Raw genomic sequence first — 19,312 nt, forward strand, 5'->3', positions numbered from 1 at the left:
CTTCCCACCCGGAGGGGGTCACGGGCACGGTGTGAGGTCACAGTGCCCAGGGACGGCACGTGCCGGTGGGGGTGACAGCGCGGGGGGCTGGCTTTCCGGCATCTCTCCCCTGCTTGCCCCCCCCCACCCCCCCCGCACCAGAAGCTGGCAGGCGGATTGATTTCAGGTGACAGCTCGGCGGGCGAGACCGTGCGGGCAGCGGCCCCCCCCCCCGCCGCCCTGTGCCAGCCGCAGCCATGTGCGAGATGCAGTGAGGCAGCGGGGGACGGATCCAGCCCGTCGGCTGGCTCCCGTCACGCGGGCGTATGGCGTGGGTTGGGGCAGGGGGGGCTGCAGCCGGGCACTGGCAGAGCCCCCCCCAGCCTGGAAGGAGGCGTGCAGGGTGAGAACGAGGGGCACCCATGTGTTGGGGCTGGGTAAGAACATGGTGCCCACATCCTGGACCACCCGCCTGCCTGGCAGCTGCCCCCTCGGTGGCCCACTCTGGGGGACCCTATGACCCGCTGTGGATGGTTAGGGTTGGGGGGCACCCTCTGTGGTGTCACTGCAGAGAGGTTTGGGCTGTGGGGCAGGAGGAGTGGCTGTCCCCAGTGTGTGGGGCTGCCCCCCACTCTCTGTGGGGGCTGTGCTGGCGGGTGCCGTGGGGCAGGCGGTGCCGTGGGGCGGGCAGGCGGGCAGGCTGCCCGGGAGCTGGCTCTCCGCGGGCCTCTCGGGATTTGCCTCCAGCCCTGGCACGCTTCCCGCAGCGGGGTCACGCCGGGGCACGGTGGGGGGGCGGGGGCAGGACTGCATCGCCACTGCCCCACGGTGCCACCAGCACCCCACAGGCCCTGGCAGCCCGGGGATGCTCTACCAGGGTGCTGAGCCCAGCTTGGGGGGGTACTGGTGCCCCCCCCCCATCTAATCCTGGGTTTATTCTTGTTCGTTTGCCATCTCCTCCTGCCTGCTTCCCCTTGGGCTGGCCCATGCCTACAAGACTGGGGATGGTGGCTGGGGGTCTGGGGGTGCCCCAGTGCCCACCTGGCTCTGATGCCTTGTCTCCCTTGCCTACAGGCTGCCCGCGTGCCCCTGCCCGCTGGGGGCCCCCCCGCCATGGCCATCGTGCAGACGCTGCCGGTGCCCCTCGAGACCACTGCTGAGGGGGCTGCGCAGCTCCACACTGCTGCTCGCTCGCCCCCCACCACCATGGGCAGTGTCGGCAGCCTCCTGCCCGGCCGGCCCCGCCACGACCGTGCCAGCCAGCCCTGCGATGGGGAGCCCCCCGCTGCCTCCTTCCGCAAGCAGGAGGGGCTGCTCCGGGCCACCCCCCGGGATCCCCCATCCCCACAGGAGCCACGAGCGGCTGCGCCTGGTGTCACCCACGTCTACGCCAATGGGGGTTTCTGTGGTGACTGGCTCGACACCCCCTCTCCCACTAGCCCCTGCAGTGATTCGGATGAGCCCCGCGATGATCGAGCCCCAAGCGATCACCTCCGGGGGCCACCCCCCAAGCTCATCCCTGTTTCCGGCAAGCTGGAGGAGGTGAGTGTGGGGTGGCAGCAGGGTGGGTGGGTGCTGGGGTCTTGGCTTTGATGGGGCTGTTAGCTCAGGTGTGTGAACTGGGGCCACGTTGCCATGTTTTTAGTGTCCCTGGGGAGGTGGTGGTCCCCATGCCCTTGATGTCCCCTCCTTGTTGCTAGGGCTGTGTGTGGGAGCCCACCTGGGCACCCCGTGGAGGGATGATGGAGCAGGACGTGACCAGCCCTTGTCTCCTTTGCGGTGCGAAGGTGTCGGGGCTGGGGGCACCCCCCCATCGCTGCCCCAGGCAACCTCTTGGGAGGGTGGTGGGCCCCCCCAAGCCCTCCTGCTCTCCTCTCTTCCCCCCTGGCAGAACGTGGAGAAGACCCTGATCCGCCCCATGGCCTTCAAGCCGGTGGTGCCCAAGCTCCGGAGCACCCAGCCAAGCACACGCCCGGGGCTCTCAGAGAGCCAGGTGAGCCTCACCCACTTGTTGGGTGCTGAGAAGCCTGGCTCCCTCAGCTGCCGCGCCAGCACCCTCTCGGACTCGGGACGCAACTCCCTCTCCAGCCTGCCCACCTACAGCACGGGCTGCAGCCAGCACCCCGAGGTGGGCACCCTGCCGGCCACCCCCCATGGTCCCCCCGACCCCTCGGGGGGCTGTCGCCCCTCCAACTCGGACAGCGGGCGCTCGTCCTCCAGCAAGAGCACGGGCTCGCTGAGCGGCCGGGGCCGGCCCTGCTCAGAGAGTGGCTCCTGTGGTCGCTCACCCCTGCCCGGCGAGGAGGCCCTGCTGGTGCGGGAGCTGGAGGACAAGCTGCGGGAGAGGGAGGCTGAGCTGCGGCTCCTGCGTGACAGCCTGGATGAGAATGAGGTGGCCATCTGTCAGGTACGCCCCTGGAGTCCCCCCGTCCTGTCCCTGTCCCCCTCCCTGGGGCCCCTCATGTGGACATCCCACCTGGTTGCAGGGCATGGACCCCCTTTGGGGACCCTCTACAGACCCTTGTATGGGCATACTTTTTTCTGTGGGTCTGGGAATCGGGGTTTTCCCCAGAAGTGGGTGGTCCTATATAGTCCCTGGGGGACCCTGCTATGATCTGGGGTGGGGGGCAACTGTACTGACTGGGGTGCCTTGTCTTAGGGTGCCCTATTTTGGATGCACCTGGGACTTCTCCCTGCTGGTGGTGGGGCTGGAGGACCCCTATAGATTCTGGAGGCGCTGACATGGGGGGGGGGCCAGCACCCCAAGGGATGGGGGGCATGAGGAGAGAGGGGCACCACTACATTGCACCCCTCCTCCTTTTGGGGGGGGGACACTGCACTGCCCCCTTCCTTGTGGGCAAGGGGTGCCTATCCTGGGGAGGGCAGCAGGAGTGCGGGGGTGCTGTGCTGCCCCCCCCAGCATGTCTGTTCTCCCCCCCCCCGCCCAGGTGTACGAGGAGAAGCAGCGGCGCTGCGAGCAGGAGCTTGAGGGGCTGCGGCAGCGCTGTGCAGCCCAGGCGCGGCAGGCGGCCCAGGCGGCGCAGCGGGGACAGCAGGTCCTGCAGCTCCAGGTGCTGCAGCTGCAGCAGGAGAAGAAGCAGCTGCAAGAGGACTTCGCCCAGCTGCTGCAGGAGCGGGAGCTGCTGGAGCGTCGCTGCGCCTCCTTCCAACGCGAGCGCACCGAGCTGGCACCCCGGCTGGAGGAGACCAAGTGGGAGGTGAGTTGCCCCACAGCGCTGGGCGAGTCAGGGTGGGCGCAGGCTTCGTCTGCGGGGGTCCCATCCGGCGTCTGAGCCCCGTTGTCCCCACAGGTGTGCCAGAAGTCGGGGGAGATCTCGCTGCTGAAGCAGCAGCTGAAGGAGGCGCAGGCGGAGCTGGCGCAGCGGGGCGCTGAGCTGCTGGGGCTGCGGGCTCAGCTGCGGGAGGCGCGGGCCCAGCTGCAGGCGGGCGAGCGGCGGGCGCAGGGGCTGCAGGAGGCCGCCCGCCTGAAGGCGCTGGAGCTGGAGGTCTGCGCCAACGAACTGCAGCGCCGCAAGAGCGAGGCTGACCTCTTCCGCGCCAAAGCCGGCCGGCTCGAGCAGGAGGTGGCGGGGCTGCGGGAAGCCGCCCGTGGGCGATGCCCCCAGCCCGGCGAGGCTTGCCCCCAACCCGGCGAGGGATGCCCCCAACCCAGCGAGGAGCCCCGGGCAGGCACGGCGCTGCGGCAGCAGCTGGAGCGGCTGCGGGCGGAGGTGGCCCTGGAGCGGCGGCGTGGGCAGGAGCAGCGGGACGCCTTCGAGCAGGAACGCGGCACGTGGCAGGGCGAGAAGGAGCGGGTCATCCGCTACCAGAAGCAGCTGCAGTACAGCTACATCCAGATGTACCGCCGCAACCGGCGGCTCGAGCAGCGGCTCCAGCATCTCCGGCTCCAGGGTGAAGACCCCCCGCCTGAGCCCTGTGACCCTCCTGGCCCTGGCCCTGACCCACCCTTCGAGGAGATCACGGCCACGGAGATCTGAGATGCTGCCTGCCCTCACCCTGTGCTCAGAGAATGGGGGGAGCCTCCAGCTGCTGGGATTTCGGGAGTCGTGGGGCTGTGGGGGATCCTTGCTCTCCCCCCAGCTCTGCAGAGACTGCTAGCGTTGCCCCCTCCCCAGCAGGGAGGTGTTGGGGTGAGGGTGCATCAGCACCCACTGCAGCGTGAGGGGGTGCCTCTGAGATGTGGGGCCAGGTGGGTGCGAGTGCCGGCCCTGGGGCCACTCGGAGCTGGTTCCTGCTGATCCTCTTAGCTCCCGGGGGATTAGCTGTGCTGGCTTCAGCCAGGGTCACCTTGGGCAGGGGGAGGGCTGGCACGTCCCCTCCCTCTCGTCCCTGCTGGCACTGTCACCCAGCCACATCCAGAGGGGATGGCCTGTGTCTTGTCCCTGCCCATGCCAGCCTCCCCCCTGCCCCCCGTGTCTTTGTCAGGGGATTTGTTTCTGTGCCATTTTAAATAACTCTATTTTTATAGGACCTACCAAAACATATCACCCTCTCCCAGCTCACACCCCACCTGTCTGTGCCCCCTTCATCCCTGCCACGGGGCAGCTTGCCCTCAGTGCCTTTCCCACGCCCTTGCCCCCAGCATCCCTCTGTTCCCCCTCCTGCCCCCCCCCAAAAAGCCCGGCCCATGCCCCTGTGATGCCCAGCCTGCCAGGGGAGAGGGGTGTGGTGCCAGGGCTGCCAGCTGGGGACACCCTGGGGATGCCCCCGGGATGGGCAGAGGTGGGGGCCCAGCTGGGTTCCCAGGGGGTGTCAAACCAAAGGAAGAGCCTGGCTGTGCCCAGCTCTGGCTTGGTCGCCCCCAGCTCTGGAGGGGGGGATTTTTGTACTTTATTTCAGTCGTGTCCTGTTCCCAGAGCCCGGCTTGCCCATGTACCACCTGGAAACGCCGATTAAAAACAAGCCCCTGGTTGTGTTTTTTTTTCAGGGCTGCATCTGTGTGTCCAGAGCAGAGTTGGGGGGGCCGCCTGTGGTCCTCCTGTGTTGCCAGTGGTGTCCCCCCTTGGGTCCCACCGCAGGCAGCTCCTCCAGGCCCATGGGGTGGGTCTGGCTATCGCACTCTCTGGCTGCGCTGAGACCGGCCACAACTTGGTGCAGGAATGAGCCATCCGGCTCCTCTGGAGCGTGGGGCGCAGCATCACTCTGGGAGGGCTACAGGCACCCGCACCACCAGCTCCATGGGCTCCTTGGCTTTGTTGTGGTAGGCCTGGCGGATGATGTCCACAGCCCGCTGGTGGGTGACGTTCTGCAGGCTCTCCCCATCCACTGACACCAGCTCCTGCCCAGCCTGGCCCCCACAATGGAAGGCAGCAGGGTGAAATACAGCTGCTTTTGGGGTGCCAGGGGACTGCCAGCACCCAGCAGCATGGTGGGATGGGGGTGTCTGGATGCCTGCCCACTCCCCGGGGTGTGCTGGGTCCCCTCGTACCTTGAGGATGCCACTGAGGAAGGCAGCTCCCCCAGGGAAGATCTTCTCAATCTTTACCACTGGCTGCGCCCTTGACTCAATCCCACCAGAGATGCTGATCCCTGCAAGGGAGCCAGGAGACCCTCACACCCAGGTAGGCTGGGACCCCCACCCTCCCCCAGGCACCACACCCGCTTCCCTGGGCAGCTGTGGCTCTGTCCTGCCCTGTGTTGGTAGGTCCTACATGGATGAGGGACAAGGGGCTGGGGCAGCTCCTCTTCTCCCCCTTTAGTTTTGGAGCGGTGCTCAGGGTTTTGCCCCCCCTGCCCCCTAAATGGGGTGCCCCTTGCCAAGGGAGTGACACCCATCCCAGTGATGCTGGTGCCAGGAAGAGGATCCCCACCCCTGGGATCCCACCCGTGTGCCACCTACCCAGCGAGTGCTTCAGCTTGGAGAGGGTGACAGTGAGCAGCCGATACTCCTCCTCCTCCTCTTCCTCCCTGTCAGCATCCCCAGGACCATTGGTGGCCGCGCCAGCCCCTGCCTCACCCCCTGGTCCCGCAAAGAGAGGTGCGAGGGGGGGCCGTGCCCGCCGGGGCTTCCCCAGCACCTCGGCCCCTCCGTCGGGCACCGTCCTGGGGGGTTCCTTGCGCCAGGTGGGCCTGGGGCTGTGCGAGTGCTTGTGCCCCTCACCCGGGGGGGGCTCGGCCAGCAGCCAGTTGGGAGGCCGGGGGCCAGCAGCGGGCAGGGGGCGGCTGGTGCAGGCATAGGCGTCCACTGGCACGTCAGGGAGTGGGGTGTAGGTGCGGGGGTGAAGCCGGCGGGGGCTGGGGGAGGCCCGCAGCCAGGCTGAGCTCGCCTGCAGCCCCCCAACTTCCTCTGGCTCCGGGGCCCCTGCCGGCTTCAGCAGGAACCCGCCCCGATAGTCTGCAACGAGAAGAGCTCAGGGTTCTCCCCCCAGGAACCCACAACCCTGCTTTCTGGGACTCCTGTCACCCAGGGATCCCCCAGGACCCCATAGCCTGGCTACCTGGGGCCACCACCACGCGGGGATCCACCCTGGACCCCACAGCCCCGCTCCCTGGAACTTCTGCCATCCAGGCATCCCCTGGGGACCCCAAAGCCCTGGGACCTCTGCCACCTAGGGACCCCCTCAGTGCCAATGGCCCCAGATTTTCCTCCTCCGGGGACATTCAGACACCCCAGCTCCCCTCCTTAGGACCTCTGACACCCAGGGACCCCCAGGCACCCCAGCTCTCTTCATGGACTCCAAGTCCTCCTCCCCAAGACCCCCTGGCACCCAGGATCCACAGATCCTGCTACTCCAGGACCTCCCAGCACCCAGGGACACTGGATGCCCTCTCCTCACAAACTCCCTGTACCCAGGCATCCCAGCTCCCTTTCCCCTCCTCCAAATTGCCCTCATATCCCCTCCACCCTGCACTTCCCACCACGGGGCAGCCCAGCGGCCAGGCAGACCCCGTGAGGTGGCACTCACCAGGCACTGGTGTGATGAGGTGTCTCTTGGGGGTGACGTTGTGGTGGGCTGGGCGGAGGGCAGGCGAGCGCACTGCAGCCAGGGAGAGCCACCAGTTACCCCCCTGAGCTGTGCCCACTCCTGCCTGCTGCCCCCCTAGCCAAGGTACGGGGCGGGGGGCTGGGCTCTACCTGAGCGGCTCTTCAGGGCATCAAAGGCTTCCAGCTCCAGGGGCATCACCATGCTGTCAAACCGGCCCAGGTCCGTTGGGGCCACCACGCTCCTAACAGGGCAAAGAGGAGGGGACAGTTTGTGGCAGCCTCTGGGATGGTGAGTGATCGGGGCCGAAGAGCATATGTGAGGCTCCAGGTCCATCCCACCCAGCTGGGCGGTACCGAGGTACCCCCCCAGCACCACCCACCTCACATCCCGCAGCAGCAGCACTTTCTCAGGCCGGTCCAGGATGGCCAGCAGTGGCCGTACCAAATCCTCCACGCTGCCCTCATGCAGGTACTGTGGGCACAAGAGGGGCATCAGTGATGGCTGCCCCCACCCTGCCCCCCAACCTGTGCCTCAGTTTACCACCCAGAGCTTAACATGGGCATATAGTGCTGATGGCAGTGCCCCCTGGGATGCAGGAGCTGCCCGGGGATGAGTCCAAGGTGCTGGCGCTGCCCTGCCTGCACCCTGCCTGCACCCTGCCTGCACCCTGCCCGCACCCTGCCCATGGCACCGTACCCTGGAGCAGTGTCGGAGCACGGCTGTCACCTCGTCGGGGCTGAGGAGACGTGCAGCGGTGTCCTGGATGTGCGGGAGCCGGGCCTCGGGATCGCTGCCGTTGGGCTGCAGGGCGGCGATGCCCGTGGGGCCCAGGATGCTGGCACGCTGGCTTTTCTCTGGGGGAGCACAGCAAGGAGGGGTGGCTAATAGGGCAAGGGACAGCCCCAGGCACCCCACAAACCCCCACATGCCCCACATCCCCACCCCAACAGCTCACTCCATTCCAGAGGTGGACAGACACATGCAGTGCAGGGCCAGGTACATGCCGAGCCTGCCCTGCAGCCTCCCCCCCGGCACACGGGCACCCCCGTTACCCCGCTTCAGGCTTCGGCTGACAAACTTCTGCACAGCGCCTACTGCAAGGGAGATGAAGAGGGGTGAGTGCCCCTGGCAGGGGCCAGCAGCATCACTGCCTATTGCCCAAATTGCATGCTTGGGGACCCCTTCCCTTCCCCATGCCACCCTCTGTGCCAGGGATGCCACAATGGGGCTACAGTGCCCACAGAAGGGGGCACCAGTCCCAGGTTGGGTCCCTCTCCGCTGTGTCCCCCAGCCTGGTACCTCTGTCCCCATCGAGGCGCCCTGGGGACTTGGAGCGTGCCCGGCGGTCGGCGGTGGGGGGCTCCTGGCTGGGGGGTGCCCAGCTCTGGCTGGTGGCACGGCCCCCCTTGAAGAAGAGGTTGACAAGGGTCTTTGAGCGGTGCAGCCCTGGGGGGGCCCCCCGTGCCCCTTGTCCCTCTGGCTTCTCCTTCTTCCGCTTCTCCTCTGGGGACAGAGAGTGGGAGTTGGAGTGGAGAGCCAGTGGAGGGTATGCCACCTCAAATGGTGTTTGGGGGCAGGGAACTTGGTGGGGTTGTAGGGGCTACTGGGGCCACTGACTGGAAGAGAGTCCTTCTGTGGGGTACAGGGGGTCTCCAGGGGCCATGGGGCTGGGGTTTGGGGTGTCTGGCAAGCCCTAGGGACAAGGCTGGGGCTACACACACCTATAGGATGCCCAGGGCTGGTGGCCAGGGGTCTGTCCGTATGGGCTGGGGACTATAGGGTGCAGGGCAGGGGCCAAGGACTTGGCTACAGGATGCCCAGGAGCCGGGGCCATGTATCCATGTGGGTCAGGGGCTATAGGACACTCGAGTCGGGGACAGGCTCCAGGTGGGGCAGGGACTGACCTGTGGAACTCCCAGGGCTGGGGGTGCAGGGATGGAGGGGGACCCCAGCCAGGGGTGAGTCCCGCACATGGGGCCGTGCCCCGATGCTTACCAGCGACAGTGAGGTCACTCTGGGAGCGCGTGATGGGCTGCCGGGGCCGACTCAGCGCCAGCAGCAGCGCCGTCTTGGGCGAGTGGGCGAAGGTCCGGCGTGGGTGGGTGCCAGGGGGCTCACGGGCACCCTGGCCCCGGATGGCTGTGTCTCGCAGCAGCTCAGGGGGCCGCACCGTGCGCCGTGTCTCTGGCAGCCCCTCGGTGGCCGGCTCGGTCTGCATGGCCCGCTCGGCACGCTCCCGTGCCCAGCCCCGCCGCGGCCCGTCCTCTGTGGAGATGGCCACGTCCACGGTGCGGGTGGGGGGCCCTGAGGCAGCCATCCCCAGCCCGTTCACTGCCCCTGGTGCCGGCCCCGAGGAGTAGGAGGAGATGGAGGAGCTGGTCTCTGAGGTCTGAGACAGCTGCTGCAGCTGCCCATTGGTCACTGCAAAGGCATAGCAGGGACAAGGAGTGACACACTGTGTGGCCACAGGGAGCTCCAGTTCCCCCCCTAAGGACAGGGGACATGTCGGGACCCACAGGGCCATGGGGACTGCAGGGTTGCTGGTGGTCACATGGGGAGCTCTGTGTCCCCTACAAGGGACATGTGTGGTCCCACAGGGTCGTGCGGACCAGCAGGCTGCTGGCCATTGCATAGGGATCTTCACGTCCCTTCCAAGGATGGGAATGTGTAGGACCCTGCAGGATCACAGGAACCACAGGGCTGCTGGCTATGGCATGGGGCTCTTCATGTCCCCCTCTGAGGATGGGGGACAGCTGGGACCCTACAAGCCCATGAGGACGGTGGGGATGCTAACCATGGCACCAGGAGCTTCATGCCCCTTCCAAGGCCATGGGACCTCCTGCACGTGGACCTTCTCCCTCCCCTCAGTGGCCAGATGCCGCTTGCATGGGGGTCCCAGCCCCTCCATGTCCCAGCCCAGTGTCCCTGCTGGTACCCGCATGGCATTGCCCTTACAGCGACTGAGCCAGCAGTACTCGGCCACCATCTCCTTGTAGGCAGGGAACCGGCCTGTCTCCTAGGCACAGGGGGAGAGGAAGAGGGGGTCAGCGCGCACCGGCCACCCCAGGTGAACCCGATCTGGTACCAGCCATGAATAATGCATCCCCCCCACCACCCGCCTGAAACCCAACCAGCCAGCAGCTGCACCAGCCCCACAGGCGCCGGGCCGAGCTGGGGCAGCGCCAGCACGGGGACATGCTGATCCCCTACCTTGCCTGGGGTCCCCGTGGGGCTGGGCACTGGTACCTTGATGGTTAGCATGATGTGGGTCTGCCCCTTGAGCACCTCCACTGCCTTGCTATGGCTTATGTCTTCAAACTTGACTCCGTTGGCTGCAAGGACTTGGTCTCCCACCCGAATGCCATTCTGCTCCGCCAGCCCCCCAGGGTCCACCCTATGGCAGCAGCAGGGGGACATGATGGGGCCGAGCCCTCGCTGGAGCCCTGTGCTGCCCCACACCTCTGCCTGGGCGGCCCCATGCCCCAGCAGCCACAGTGGTGACGCCCACCATCTTATGAGCGTGGGGGGCTCAGCCAGAGAGGGGGTGCCAAGCCCCAGCGTGGACACAGCAGGGATCAGGGTGCCGCGTTCCCCTTGTGCCCCCCGGGATGGCCATACTTGGAGACGTAGATGCCGAGGCCGAACTCCCTGCCGCCGCGGATGTTGAAGCCCAGGCAGTAGTCGTCAGAGGTGGTGTAGAGGTGGACAATGCGCCGCAGCCCATCCTCGGAGCCACTCTCAGATGGCGTCGAGCCACTTTTCTCCACCACCAGGCGCCTGTTCACCACGTCCACCCTGGAGCACGGGCACAGTGTTGGGCGGGTTTGGGGGTCCAGCTCTCATCCTCCAGCAGGATGGAGTCATTGGTGTCACCCAGCGGAGGAGAGGGACGGGGAGGGGGAATGAGGCTTGCACCCACCCTACCTGCTCCAAACCTTACTATCCCATCCTGTGCTCCACCCTGGGCTCTCCCCACTTTTGTCAGAGACCTCTGATGCCCCCCCCCCCCCCCCCCCCGAGGTCCCTCAGCTCTAGGATCCTTCCTGCCCCCCAGCATCCCCCACCAAGCCTTCCCACCATGCCCTCCATGGGGTTGGGCTTTGGGGTGCTGGCATGGAGGATACTCGACTCACCATGCCGTCTTCTCCTTGGAGAACTTGATGCCTGGCACGCGGCCCATCCGCCGGACCACCATGCGGAGGCGATTGTTGCCGGTAAGGACCTTGACGGCGCTGCTCATGGTGATGTTCTCCAGGCTCACGCTGTTCACCTCTGTGATCTTGTCACCAACACACAGCCCGGCCTGCTCTGCAAGAGGCACACAGCTCGGCTTGGCACCTCACATGGCATCGATGCCCTTGTTTGGTGTCCCCTCCCTAAATGTGTCCCCAGTCTGATCCAAACCCAATGGGAACAGAGGTGGGGATGCCTGGCAATCACACTGAGGCCATGGCAGGCATGGGGGGCTTGTCACCTCACTGTGGCTTGGGGATGGAGCTCAGAGCCACTGGTACAGGGCTGCCCACTCCTGTCCCCTGCCCTTCTCTGTGGTAAGCCTGAAAACTCCACGGCCAGAGGTGGCAGGGAGCAAGTGGCAGCTTGCCACCATGAAGAGTGGCATCATTACTGCTGCACCATGTCACTGGGAACTCCCCAAAAGGGTCTTGCTGGCACATGCCTGTCCCCAGTGGTGTCCCTTGCCCTGTCCCACTTACCGGCAGCACTGCCCTCCTCCACTTTGCTGACGAAGATGCCCAGCCCATGCTCGGAGCCGCCGCGGACGCTGAAGCCCAGCTTGCCGTCCACGCTCTTCTCCACCGTGATGGCGTTGATGATGTCACTCTCGTTGCTGCTGGCTGTGGGATGGGGGACAGGAAGTGTCACCCAGACTGGGTGTGAGGAGTGTCTCTCTTGCTGGGGATGTGCCCGGTTGCAGGACAACTCTCCCTGCCCCCAGACCCAGGAACCCAGGCATCTGGGCCCCCCTGGCCACGTGTGTGGGCAGAGAGCTGGAACACCCCACGCACCTTCGATGGGGGTGTTGATGAGGATGACACGGCCCATGGGGGAGGCGGTATGGCTGCCCCGGGTGGCCCCGTTGAGCAGGCGGCTCTGCTTGCTGAGGAGGCAGCGGGGAGCCAGGCTGGCCTCACTGCTGGAGCTCCGCGACCGGCTGCCCGCCATCATCCCCGGCAGCCCCGCGTCCCAGCCCTGGGCCATGGCGGCGCTGCGCACCCCGGCGTCCCGGCGTCCGGCTCGGGGCTGGCCGCGTCCTCACGGGGCTGGGGCTGCCCGCCGGTCGGGGGGGGACATGGCATAGTCCAGCAGCACATGCCCGGGCTCGGGCACCGCTCCCTCTTAGCGGCGCGACGCCGGGGCCAGCTGGCGTGGGTGCTCGGCGCTGGCAGGACAGGTCCCGGGCGCAGCACAGCCTGGGGGGACAAGGAGCTTCATGATCCCCTCCCCAGCCCCGTCCCCTCCTGTCCTATAGCACCCCAGGGGCCAAACTGCTGAAGGGCTCCCGGGTACTACCATGGGGGTGGCAGGCACAGGCTGCTCTGGGGCAAGGATGCTGGGGTGCAAAGGGGCTTTACCTGGCAGCGTAAATCTGGCAGGGCTCTGGAGAGGGGATGCGGGGATCTCAGCTTTACGCTGGAGAGCAGGGCCTGACCCCCCCGGCCCTTCCCCGGGGTGGCCTTGCAGCAGGAGGGGGGCCAGAGCCCCTCTCCATCCTCCCCGGACCCCCTCCGGATTTACAACGCCAGGAGCTGCCGTGGAGCAGGGGACCGCCCGCTGTCCCCCCAGGGCTGTTCCCGCGGGGATTTTCCAGGCGTGGGTGAAACGCCATCACGGGGCCAACACCCCGCCCCAGCCCCCCCCCCCCCCGGCTTTGTCCCCCGCTCGCCTCAGCCTGACCTCGATAAATAAGTGACGGCCCCGGCTAGAGGAACCCGCCGCTGTCCCCGCCGCCCGCCCCCCATGGCGCCCCCCCCCCCCAGCATCAGCCGGCGGTGCCCTCTCCCTGAAAGGGCGCTGGGGACACCCCCACCACCACCCCGTACCGCCGTCCCTCCCTCCCGCCCCGTGCCCTCCTCACCTGTCCCCATGGTGCCACCTGCGAAAGAGACACCCGGCAGCGCGGGGGGGATGGAGAGGCCGGGGGGGGCAGCGCCGCCTCCTGCCCCCCCGCCCGCAGGGATTGGCTGCCCCTGCGGGACCGGCGCGGCCATCGGGCGCGGGAGCTGTCAATCACGAGCGGCCAGGGCTGGCCTTGTAGCTGGGGAGGGGGGAGTCCTGTGTCCCTCGTCGTGCCCCCCCTCCCGGGCACGGCGTGGCGGGGCTCGGGGGGCAGCGTCCCCCCGCGGGGCTGCGTGAGGCTCGCGACGGGGTGCCCCCCCCCCGAGCCCGTCCCTTAGCGCGGAGCATCGCTGGGGCACACAGGGGAAACTGAGGCACGGCCAGGGGAGGGGGTGTGTCGTCGTCGTCCCCGCTCACTCCGGTGTTGCGAGTCGGTGTCCCCCCGTGTCCCCCTCCCCGGGGGGGCATCGCCTCCACCCCGGACTGGCCGTGACCCCCCCCGGCGGGGCCCGGCGCCGCCAGCGCGAACCCGACACCGCGGCGGTTTCAAGTGATGCGCGGCGGCCGAGGGGGCCGCGGGGGGGCTGCGGCCGGGCGGCGCGGGCGGGGGGCGGGGCGGGAGGGTCCCCCAGCTCCCACCGGCGCAGGGTCCGCGCTGCGGACCGGGGCAGCCACCCCGGGGCGCACGGGGCGTGGGGGCAGCGCCGGGGTTAGGGGCGGGGGGGGCACGGCGGGGGTGGGGACCCGCACCCACAAGCACACGCACCCCATGCACTCACACGCCCACGGCATGCGCGTTTACGCCGCTGCGCACGCTCACCCGCGGAGCGGTGCACGCGCGTGTGCGCAGCCCTCGCCGTCACGCACACGCCACGCGTGAGCACCGACGCGACGCGCGTGAGCTCGACGCTACAGGCACGCGCGCGCGCGCGGGGGGGCACAAGCACCGACACCCGCGTGACCCCGCGGATACACGCGGCTGGAAGGAGGAGAGGGGGGGCACCCTCGTGCGCACCGCCACGCGCGGACACGCGCACGTGAATCACCCACGTGAAAACACACACGCACACACGAGCACGCGAGCGAACGGAAGCCGACGTGAACGCACACGCAGAGACGCACGTGAGCACACCCACGTGAGCACGCGCGCCCGCCCACGCGCGCGGACGCCCACGCGCGCACCCGCACCCACGCGCGCAATCCGGGGGGGTGGAGGGGGGGCCGCAGACGCCGCGTGCGGCTCGGCACGTACCGCCCCCCACCGCAGCCGGCCCGGTCCCGCGTGGCCCCCGCCGCCTCCCGCGCCGCGCCGCACGGCTCCCCCCCGCCCCCAACTCCCGCCGCGGGGCCACCCCCCCTCGTGACGTCAACGCGCCGGGCGGTGGCGGCGGCGGTGGCGCGGGCACGGCGGGCGCTGCCCGGGAAGCCGTGAGTGCGGGGGCGCCCTGGCCAGGGTCATTAGGGGGGGGGGTGGGGGGGGTGGGGGTGTAACGCGGGGGGGTGGGGGGTGCTCGGCCCGGGGGGGGGAGAGCAGAGCCCCGCTTCTAGCGGTGGGGTTGGGGGGTGGTGTGTGGGCTGTGCCTTTGTGTGCCTTCCCGGGGGGGATATTCTGCCTTCCCGGGGGGGATATTCCACCTTCCCGTGCCCTTCCGCACCCCCCACCCTCCCGCCCCCCATGACTGGCAGCAGTTCTGGCCCAGAGGAGGGGGGTCCCCGTCCCCCCACGCGTGGCCGGGGTGCCTTGCTGGGGTAGGGGGTCCCTAACCACTCCTGGTGAAGTGCAAGCCGGGCTGGGGGGATCCGCACTGACAGATGGCAGGGTGAGGGGGGTGCAGTGGTGGGGTCACCCCTCCCGCGAGCTGTCCTGTCTGCTGGGTGGGCTCGGGGGTCCCTGCTCAGCTCCGTTGCAAGGGGGCTCCCTGTCCCCCACTCGTGTGCCCCCCAGGCTAGGGGAGCTCCAGACCTGCCCCAGCAGGAATGCATGGGGGGCACACAGGCACCGCATCCCACATACCCACCGCCCGGCCCCCCCCCTTCACCCCCACCAGAAGATGCCACCGTCCCTCCCTGCCACCATCAACATCCGGGAGCCCCGCTGGGACCAGAGCACCTTCCAGGGCCGGGCCAAGCACTTCTTCATGGTGACCGACCCCCGAAACCTGCTGCTCTCGGGGGCCACGCTGGAGGAGGCTCGTCGGGTGGTGGAGGACTACAGGTACCCAGGGGCTATCGCGGTGCTGGACCTCCTGGCCAAAGCCAGCCCCCCTCCCCCTATTGCCTGGCGGGTCCCTAAGGCATCTCCCAACTGCCCCTCATGGGGCGGGGGACAAGGTAGGGCAGGGGTGCTGGCAGAGGGTCTCCCAACGAGTGCTACTCTTACCTGGCAGGGCAGGCACGGTACCCCCGGGGCTGACGGAGGACCAGCTTTGGCGGGCGAAGTACATCTACGACTCGGCTTTCCACCCTGACACAGGCGAGAAGATGCTCCTCATAGGGCGCATGTCCGCCCAGGTCCCCATGAACATGACCATCACTGGTTGCATGTTGACCTTCTACAGGTACCTGTCCCCTCCTCACCCCAGGGCCAGGAGGGTGCCCAGGCAGGGGAGGAAGGGACGCGTGCCCTGTACCCCGCAAAACACCCATGCCATAGGAGCATGGGTGGCATCCTCTAGAGCCACCAGCACCCTCCTCTCTCTGGTAGGACCACCCCGGCTGTGCTCTTCTGGCAGTGGGTCAACCAGTCCTTCAATGCCATTGTCAATTACACCAACCGCAGCGGGGATGCACCCATCACCCCCAGGTAATCATCCCTCTGACCAGGTCACCGGGACACCTCAAAATGCCATGGGGGGGGCGGGCCTTGAATAGCTTCTTGAGTAGCGGGAGGCTATGAGGTGGGATGATGGGGCCCTGGCACAGCCAGGGATGGATGCCAGTCGGTCTATCAAGGCTGGTGGTAGAGCTGGGAGAGAAACCCAAGTGTCTTGCTGCTATTGACGGGCGTGCTGTCACCTCCTTTGGGCTGCTGGTGGGATGGGGGGACCCTGGCTCATCGGTGTCACCTCCTGCTCGCAGCCAGCTGGGGACGGCCTATGTGAGCGCGACCACAGGGGCAGTTGTCACAGCACTGGGGCTCAAGTCGCTGACCAAGGTAAGGTGGTGCTTGGCCATTTCTGGTTGGGGCACCTGGACCGTCCCCGTGGGGTCTCCTGAGCTCCCCATCACCTGAGTCAGGGAGAAAATGGAGGAATGGGGCTTCCTGGGGACACCTGCACAAGGCAGCCCCTCTCCCCAGTGATGATGCTGGAGATGGCCTGTCCCTCTAGCTCCCCCACTCCATCCCCACCTGGATCTCTCCAGGCTTCTTTCGCCCCTCGGCCTCCCTCCAATGCTGGGAGGTGACATGAGACCCCCTGGGCTGTGCAGCTTTCACTGCCTGGGAGTTGCAGGGGAGGAGGGAACAGTTTTGAAAGTGGGGCTGGGACACCCCAGGGTCTTTCAGGGGGACAGTGGCAGACATGGGGACAGCCAGCTCTGCCCCCGACCCTCTGTGTGATGTGCTCCCTGCTTGCCCTCCCAGCACTTGCCAGCCATCATCGGCCGGTACGTGCCTTTTGCGGCCGTGGCTGCTGCCAACTGCATCAACATCCCGCTGATGAGGCAGAGGTGAGCCCCTGGGCTGGGATGGGGTGCTTGGGCTCGTGTTGGGGTTCGCCGGGCATTGGTGGGGGATGCAGGGAGCAGTGCCCTGGGCTTGCGAGGGATGTCCTTCCTGGTCCTGCTGGCATCCCTTACCCTGGGGGTTTGGTTTGAGTGTACAAGCACCTGGTTGCATCCCAAGGGTTTATCAGTTAATCTGGCTGTGGACTCCCCATCCCCACTGAGCCCTGTTGAGGACCCCACAAGTGTGAATGTGGGTCCAGCTGAGACCCCCCCGACCTACTATGTAGGCAGTGGATGGAGAATACAGGATGCCAGCCTCCCTTGGAGATGTGCCCCAGTGCTATGTCCCTCTCCTGTCCCTTGATGCCCTCACACCCTGTTTCTTGGGGGCCCCCTCACCCTCACTCTCCCTGCAGAGAGCTCAAGCTGGGGATCCCCATCACAGATGAGAACGGGAACCGCCTGGGTGAGTCCACGGCCGCGGCCCAGAAGGCCATTTTCCAGGTGGTGGTGTCTCGCATCGGCATGGCAGCCCCGGCCATGGGTGAGTGTCCCCTCATCCGCCCGTGTCTGGGGGCTGCAGCCGGTCCCGGGCAGCATGGGATGGGGTCCCATGGCTGTCGGGGCTCTATGAGCACTGGGAGCTCATCTCCTTTCCCTGTGCCCCAGCCATCCCCCCGGTTATCATGAACGCGCTGGAGAAGAGAGCTTTCCTGAAGGTACTGGTGGTGCAGGGTGGGAGGGTGGGCAGGGAGACACCCCCCTAGCTTGTCACAGTGCTGGCGCCCCTCGGGGCTGGCACCCCGTTGGGGAACAGACACCTTCCCACCCCACCCGCCCCACTGACGTCTGGCTTCTCCCTGTCCCCGGCAGCGGTACCCGTACCTGAACGCTCCTCTGCAGGTCGGCCTGGTGGGACTCTGGTAAGTCACCCTCCACCGATGGCATCGCCGCCCCAGACGCAGACTGAGCCCGGGTATGGGGGACAGTGCTGCTGGGGGGTCTGCTTGGCAGGGGAGGTGAGAGTTGCCCCAGAGCTCCTTGGGGGGATGCCGGAGCTCAGCCAGGCTGGTGCCCCCCGAGGCAGATGGGATGGGATATGAGGTCCTGGGGCCGGGAGCTGGTTTGCTCCATCTTGACGTCTCTGAAGCCTGCCATGTGCTCTTCCTCAGCATTGCTGTTCCCCCACACTGATGGGGACAGGCTTTGCCCCACTTCAGGAGCTGAATGCAGGGTCTGGAGCTTGGAGAGGACATCTTACCCCTTTCCTGGCTGAGCACTCAGCATGGCTCTGGGCTGCCTCCTTGCTGCTGTGGAGTCAGGCTGTGGGTGGGAGTGGGTGATGTATGCAGCCCAGCTTCTCCTCACTGTGTCTTTCCCTTGCAGCCTGGTGTTTGCGACCCCGCTGTGCTGCGCACTCTTCCCACAGAAAAGGTGAGGACGGGCACTTTGCCTGTGTATGCAGCCCCGTGAGGCGGGGCATGGGGTGCAGGCAGGAGGTGCGTGGGCTCCTTGTGCTCTCTGACCTCCAAGAAATACCTTTGCTCCTTCGAGCTGTCAGAGGCTTGAAACTGTGTGTGCACATACACGTTGCTGTCCACACGCAGCGGTGCAGACCCCAAGGTCTGCGCTGCGTCTTGGGGACAACATCCCCATGGGGTGCAGGTGGGGAAAGAGTGGCAGCGGGTGGTTTCCCAACCTGGGGCTCCCAGTGGGTATCCCCCCTCCATCCCCTGCATCCGTGTCTCCTCTGCAGCTCAATGCAAGTGAGCCGCCTGGAGCCTGAAGTCCAAGCTCGGATCCGGGAGAAAACCCCGTGGCTGGAGACCGTCTACTTCAACAAAGGGCTCTGAACGGGGGGCCCGGGGCGGCTGAGACGCGTGCTGCAGAGCCGCTGGGCCGGCGCATCGCTGAGCTTCGCCCCTCGGAGCCCCTCAGGGCTGCCGCCGCCGCTTTCCCTTGGCCGTCATGTGTCTGTAGGTCCCAGGTGCTCAGCCCTGCTTCCCGGGGCGCCCACAGCCACACGGCACCGTGCCGTGGTGAACCCCATCCCAGCGCCCAGGCTCAGCCCTGCTCTGGGGACTTCCTGGCTGGCACCCTGGTGCGTTCCTCCCATGCTCACCCTGTGTGTGCCCGTAGCTGTGTGCAGTGCACAGGGGAGCGTGGGCAGCGGCACCAAGGACCTTGTGAGCAGGGATGTGGGGTGGGAAAGAAAATGGTGCTCCCCAGCTTTAGGAGGCTGTGGACAATCATGGCGTTTTGAGGGTTGAATCCCTCTGCAGGCACTCCACATTCCCCAGCGGTTCAGCAGCTGGTGCCTGGGCAATGGCAGAGCAGCTTTTGGAGAGAAAAACTCCCCATATCCAAAATAGCCATGGGCGAGTGATTTCAAGCGCACACAGTGGCTCGAACCCAAGACGGGGGCTCTCCCAGCCCGGACGTGCACTCTCAGCTCACCTTCTGCTCTCCTCTGGGCTGCTCCAGGGATTTAATCTGGCTTTCTGCTCCTTCCATCCCCAGAGCAAATGGCACATTTTAATCCCAGCAGAGTCCACGTTTTTATTCTCATTGTAATGCCATCTCTGTTCAGGGCTGAGCTCCCCCCGAGGGGTCACTCTACCCCCTCCTGGAGTGCTTGCTTT

General features: G+C 67.0%; 3 protein-coding genes across 3 annotated transcripts; 2 read left to right on the top strand and 1 right to left on the bottom strand.

Moving 5' to 3' along the window:
* Nucleotides 1–1,092: 1,092 nt before the first annotated feature.
* Nucleotides 1,093–4,020, top strand: LZTS2 (leucine zipper tumor suppressor 2). The gene is made up of 4 exons (XM_086467094.1): nucleotides 1,093–1,521; nucleotides 1,871–2,386; nucleotides 2,928–3,197; nucleotides 3,291–4,020. Exons 1-4 carry the CDS (start codon nucleotides 1,093–1,095, stop codon nucleotides 3,975–3,977), a joined length of 1,902 nt encoding a protein of 633 aa, XP_086323220.1. The 3' UTR covers nucleotides 3,978–4,020.
* Nucleotides 4,021–5,137: 1,117 nt separating this feature from the next.
* PDZD7 (PDZ domain containing 7) lies at nucleotides 5,138–12,146 on the bottom strand. Its single transcript, XM_086466942.1, has 16 exons — nucleotides 11,954–12,146; nucleotides 11,642–11,782; nucleotides 11,060–11,234; nucleotides 10,545–10,721; nucleotides 10,173–10,320; nucleotides 9,882–9,942; nucleotides 8,922–9,347; nucleotides 8,226–8,429; nucleotides 7,979–8,020; nucleotides 7,623–7,780; nucleotides 7,306–7,397; nucleotides 7,076–7,167; nucleotides 6,906–6,977; nucleotides 5,840–6,334; nucleotides 5,429–5,529; nucleotides 5,138–5,287 (listed from the first exon to the last, which is right to left on the bottom strand). The coding sequence occupies exons 1-16, from the start codon at nucleotides 12,144–12,146 to the stop codon at nucleotides 5,138–5,140; spliced, it is 2,727 nt and encodes a 908-aa protein (XP_086323068.1).
* Nucleotides 12,147–15,055: 2,909 nt separating this feature from the next.
* SFXN3 (sideroflexin 3) lies at nucleotides 15,056–18,523 on the top strand. Its single transcript, XM_086466520.1, has 10 exons — nucleotides 15,056–15,219; nucleotides 15,392–15,562; nucleotides 15,709–15,807; nucleotides 16,083–16,158; nucleotides 16,588–16,673; nucleotides 17,087–17,214; nucleotides 17,340–17,389; nucleotides 17,544–17,593; nucleotides 18,057–18,104; nucleotides 18,427–18,523. The coding sequence occupies exons 1-10, from the start codon at nucleotides 15,056–15,058 to the stop codon at nucleotides 18,521–18,523; spliced, it is 969 nt and encodes a 322-aa protein (XP_086322646.1).
* Nucleotides 18,524–19,312: the final 789 nt, after the last annotated feature.

This window comes from Leptosomus discolor, chromosome 6 (genome assembly GCF_034619465.1).
Source record: "Leptosomus discolor isolate bLepDis1 chromosome 6, bLepDis1.hap2, whole genome shotgun sequence".
Lineage (NCBI taxonomy): Eukaryota > Metazoa > Chordata > Aves > Leptosomiformes > Leptosomidae > Leptosomus > Leptosomus discolor.

What these genes read in the sequence shown, in the direction of transcription:
- LZTS2 (XM_086467094.1), top strand. Translation starts at nt 1,093, where the DNA reads ATGGCCATCGTGCAGACGCTGCCGGTGCCCCTCGAGACCACTGCTGAG. An exon ending in ATGAGGTGGCCATCTGTCAG is followed by an intron (nt 2,387 to 2,927) that starts GTACGCCCCTGG and finishes CCCCCCGCCCAG; the next exon opens with GTGTACGAGGAGAAGCAGCG. An exon ending in TGGAGGAGACCAAGTGGGAG is followed by an intron (nt 3,198 to 3,290) that starts GTGAGTTGCCCC and finishes TTGTCCCCACAG; the next exon opens with GTGTGCCAGAAGTCGGGGGA.
- PDZD7 (XM_086466942.1), bottom strand. Translation starts at nt 12,146, where the DNA reads ATGGCCCAGGGCTGGGACGCGGGGCTGCCGGGGATGATGGCGGGCAGC. An exon ending in CTCGGCATCTACGTCTCCAA is followed by an intron (nt 10,321 to 10,544) that starts GTATGGCCATCC and finishes CTGCTGCCATAG; the next exon opens with GGTGGACCCTGGGGGGCTGG. An exon ending in GCGCCTCGATGGGGACAGAG is followed by an intron (nt 8,021 to 8,225) that starts GTACCAGGCTGG and finishes TCTCCCTTGCAG; the next exon opens with TAGGCGCTGTGCAGAAGTTT.
- SFXN3 (XM_086466520.1), top strand. Translation starts at nt 15,056, where the DNA reads ATGCCACCGTCCCTCCCTGCCACCATCAACATCCGGGAGCCCCGCTGG. An exon ending in AGAAGAGAGCTTTCCTGAAG is followed by an intron (nt 17,390 to 17,543) that starts GTACTGGTGGTG and finishes TGTCCCCGGCAG; the next exon opens with CGGTACCCGTACCTGAACGC. An exon ending in GCACTCTTCCCACAGAAAAG is followed by an intron (nt 18,105 to 18,426) that starts GTGAGGACGGGC and finishes TCTCCTCTGCAG; the next exon opens with CTCAATGCAAGTGAGCCGCC.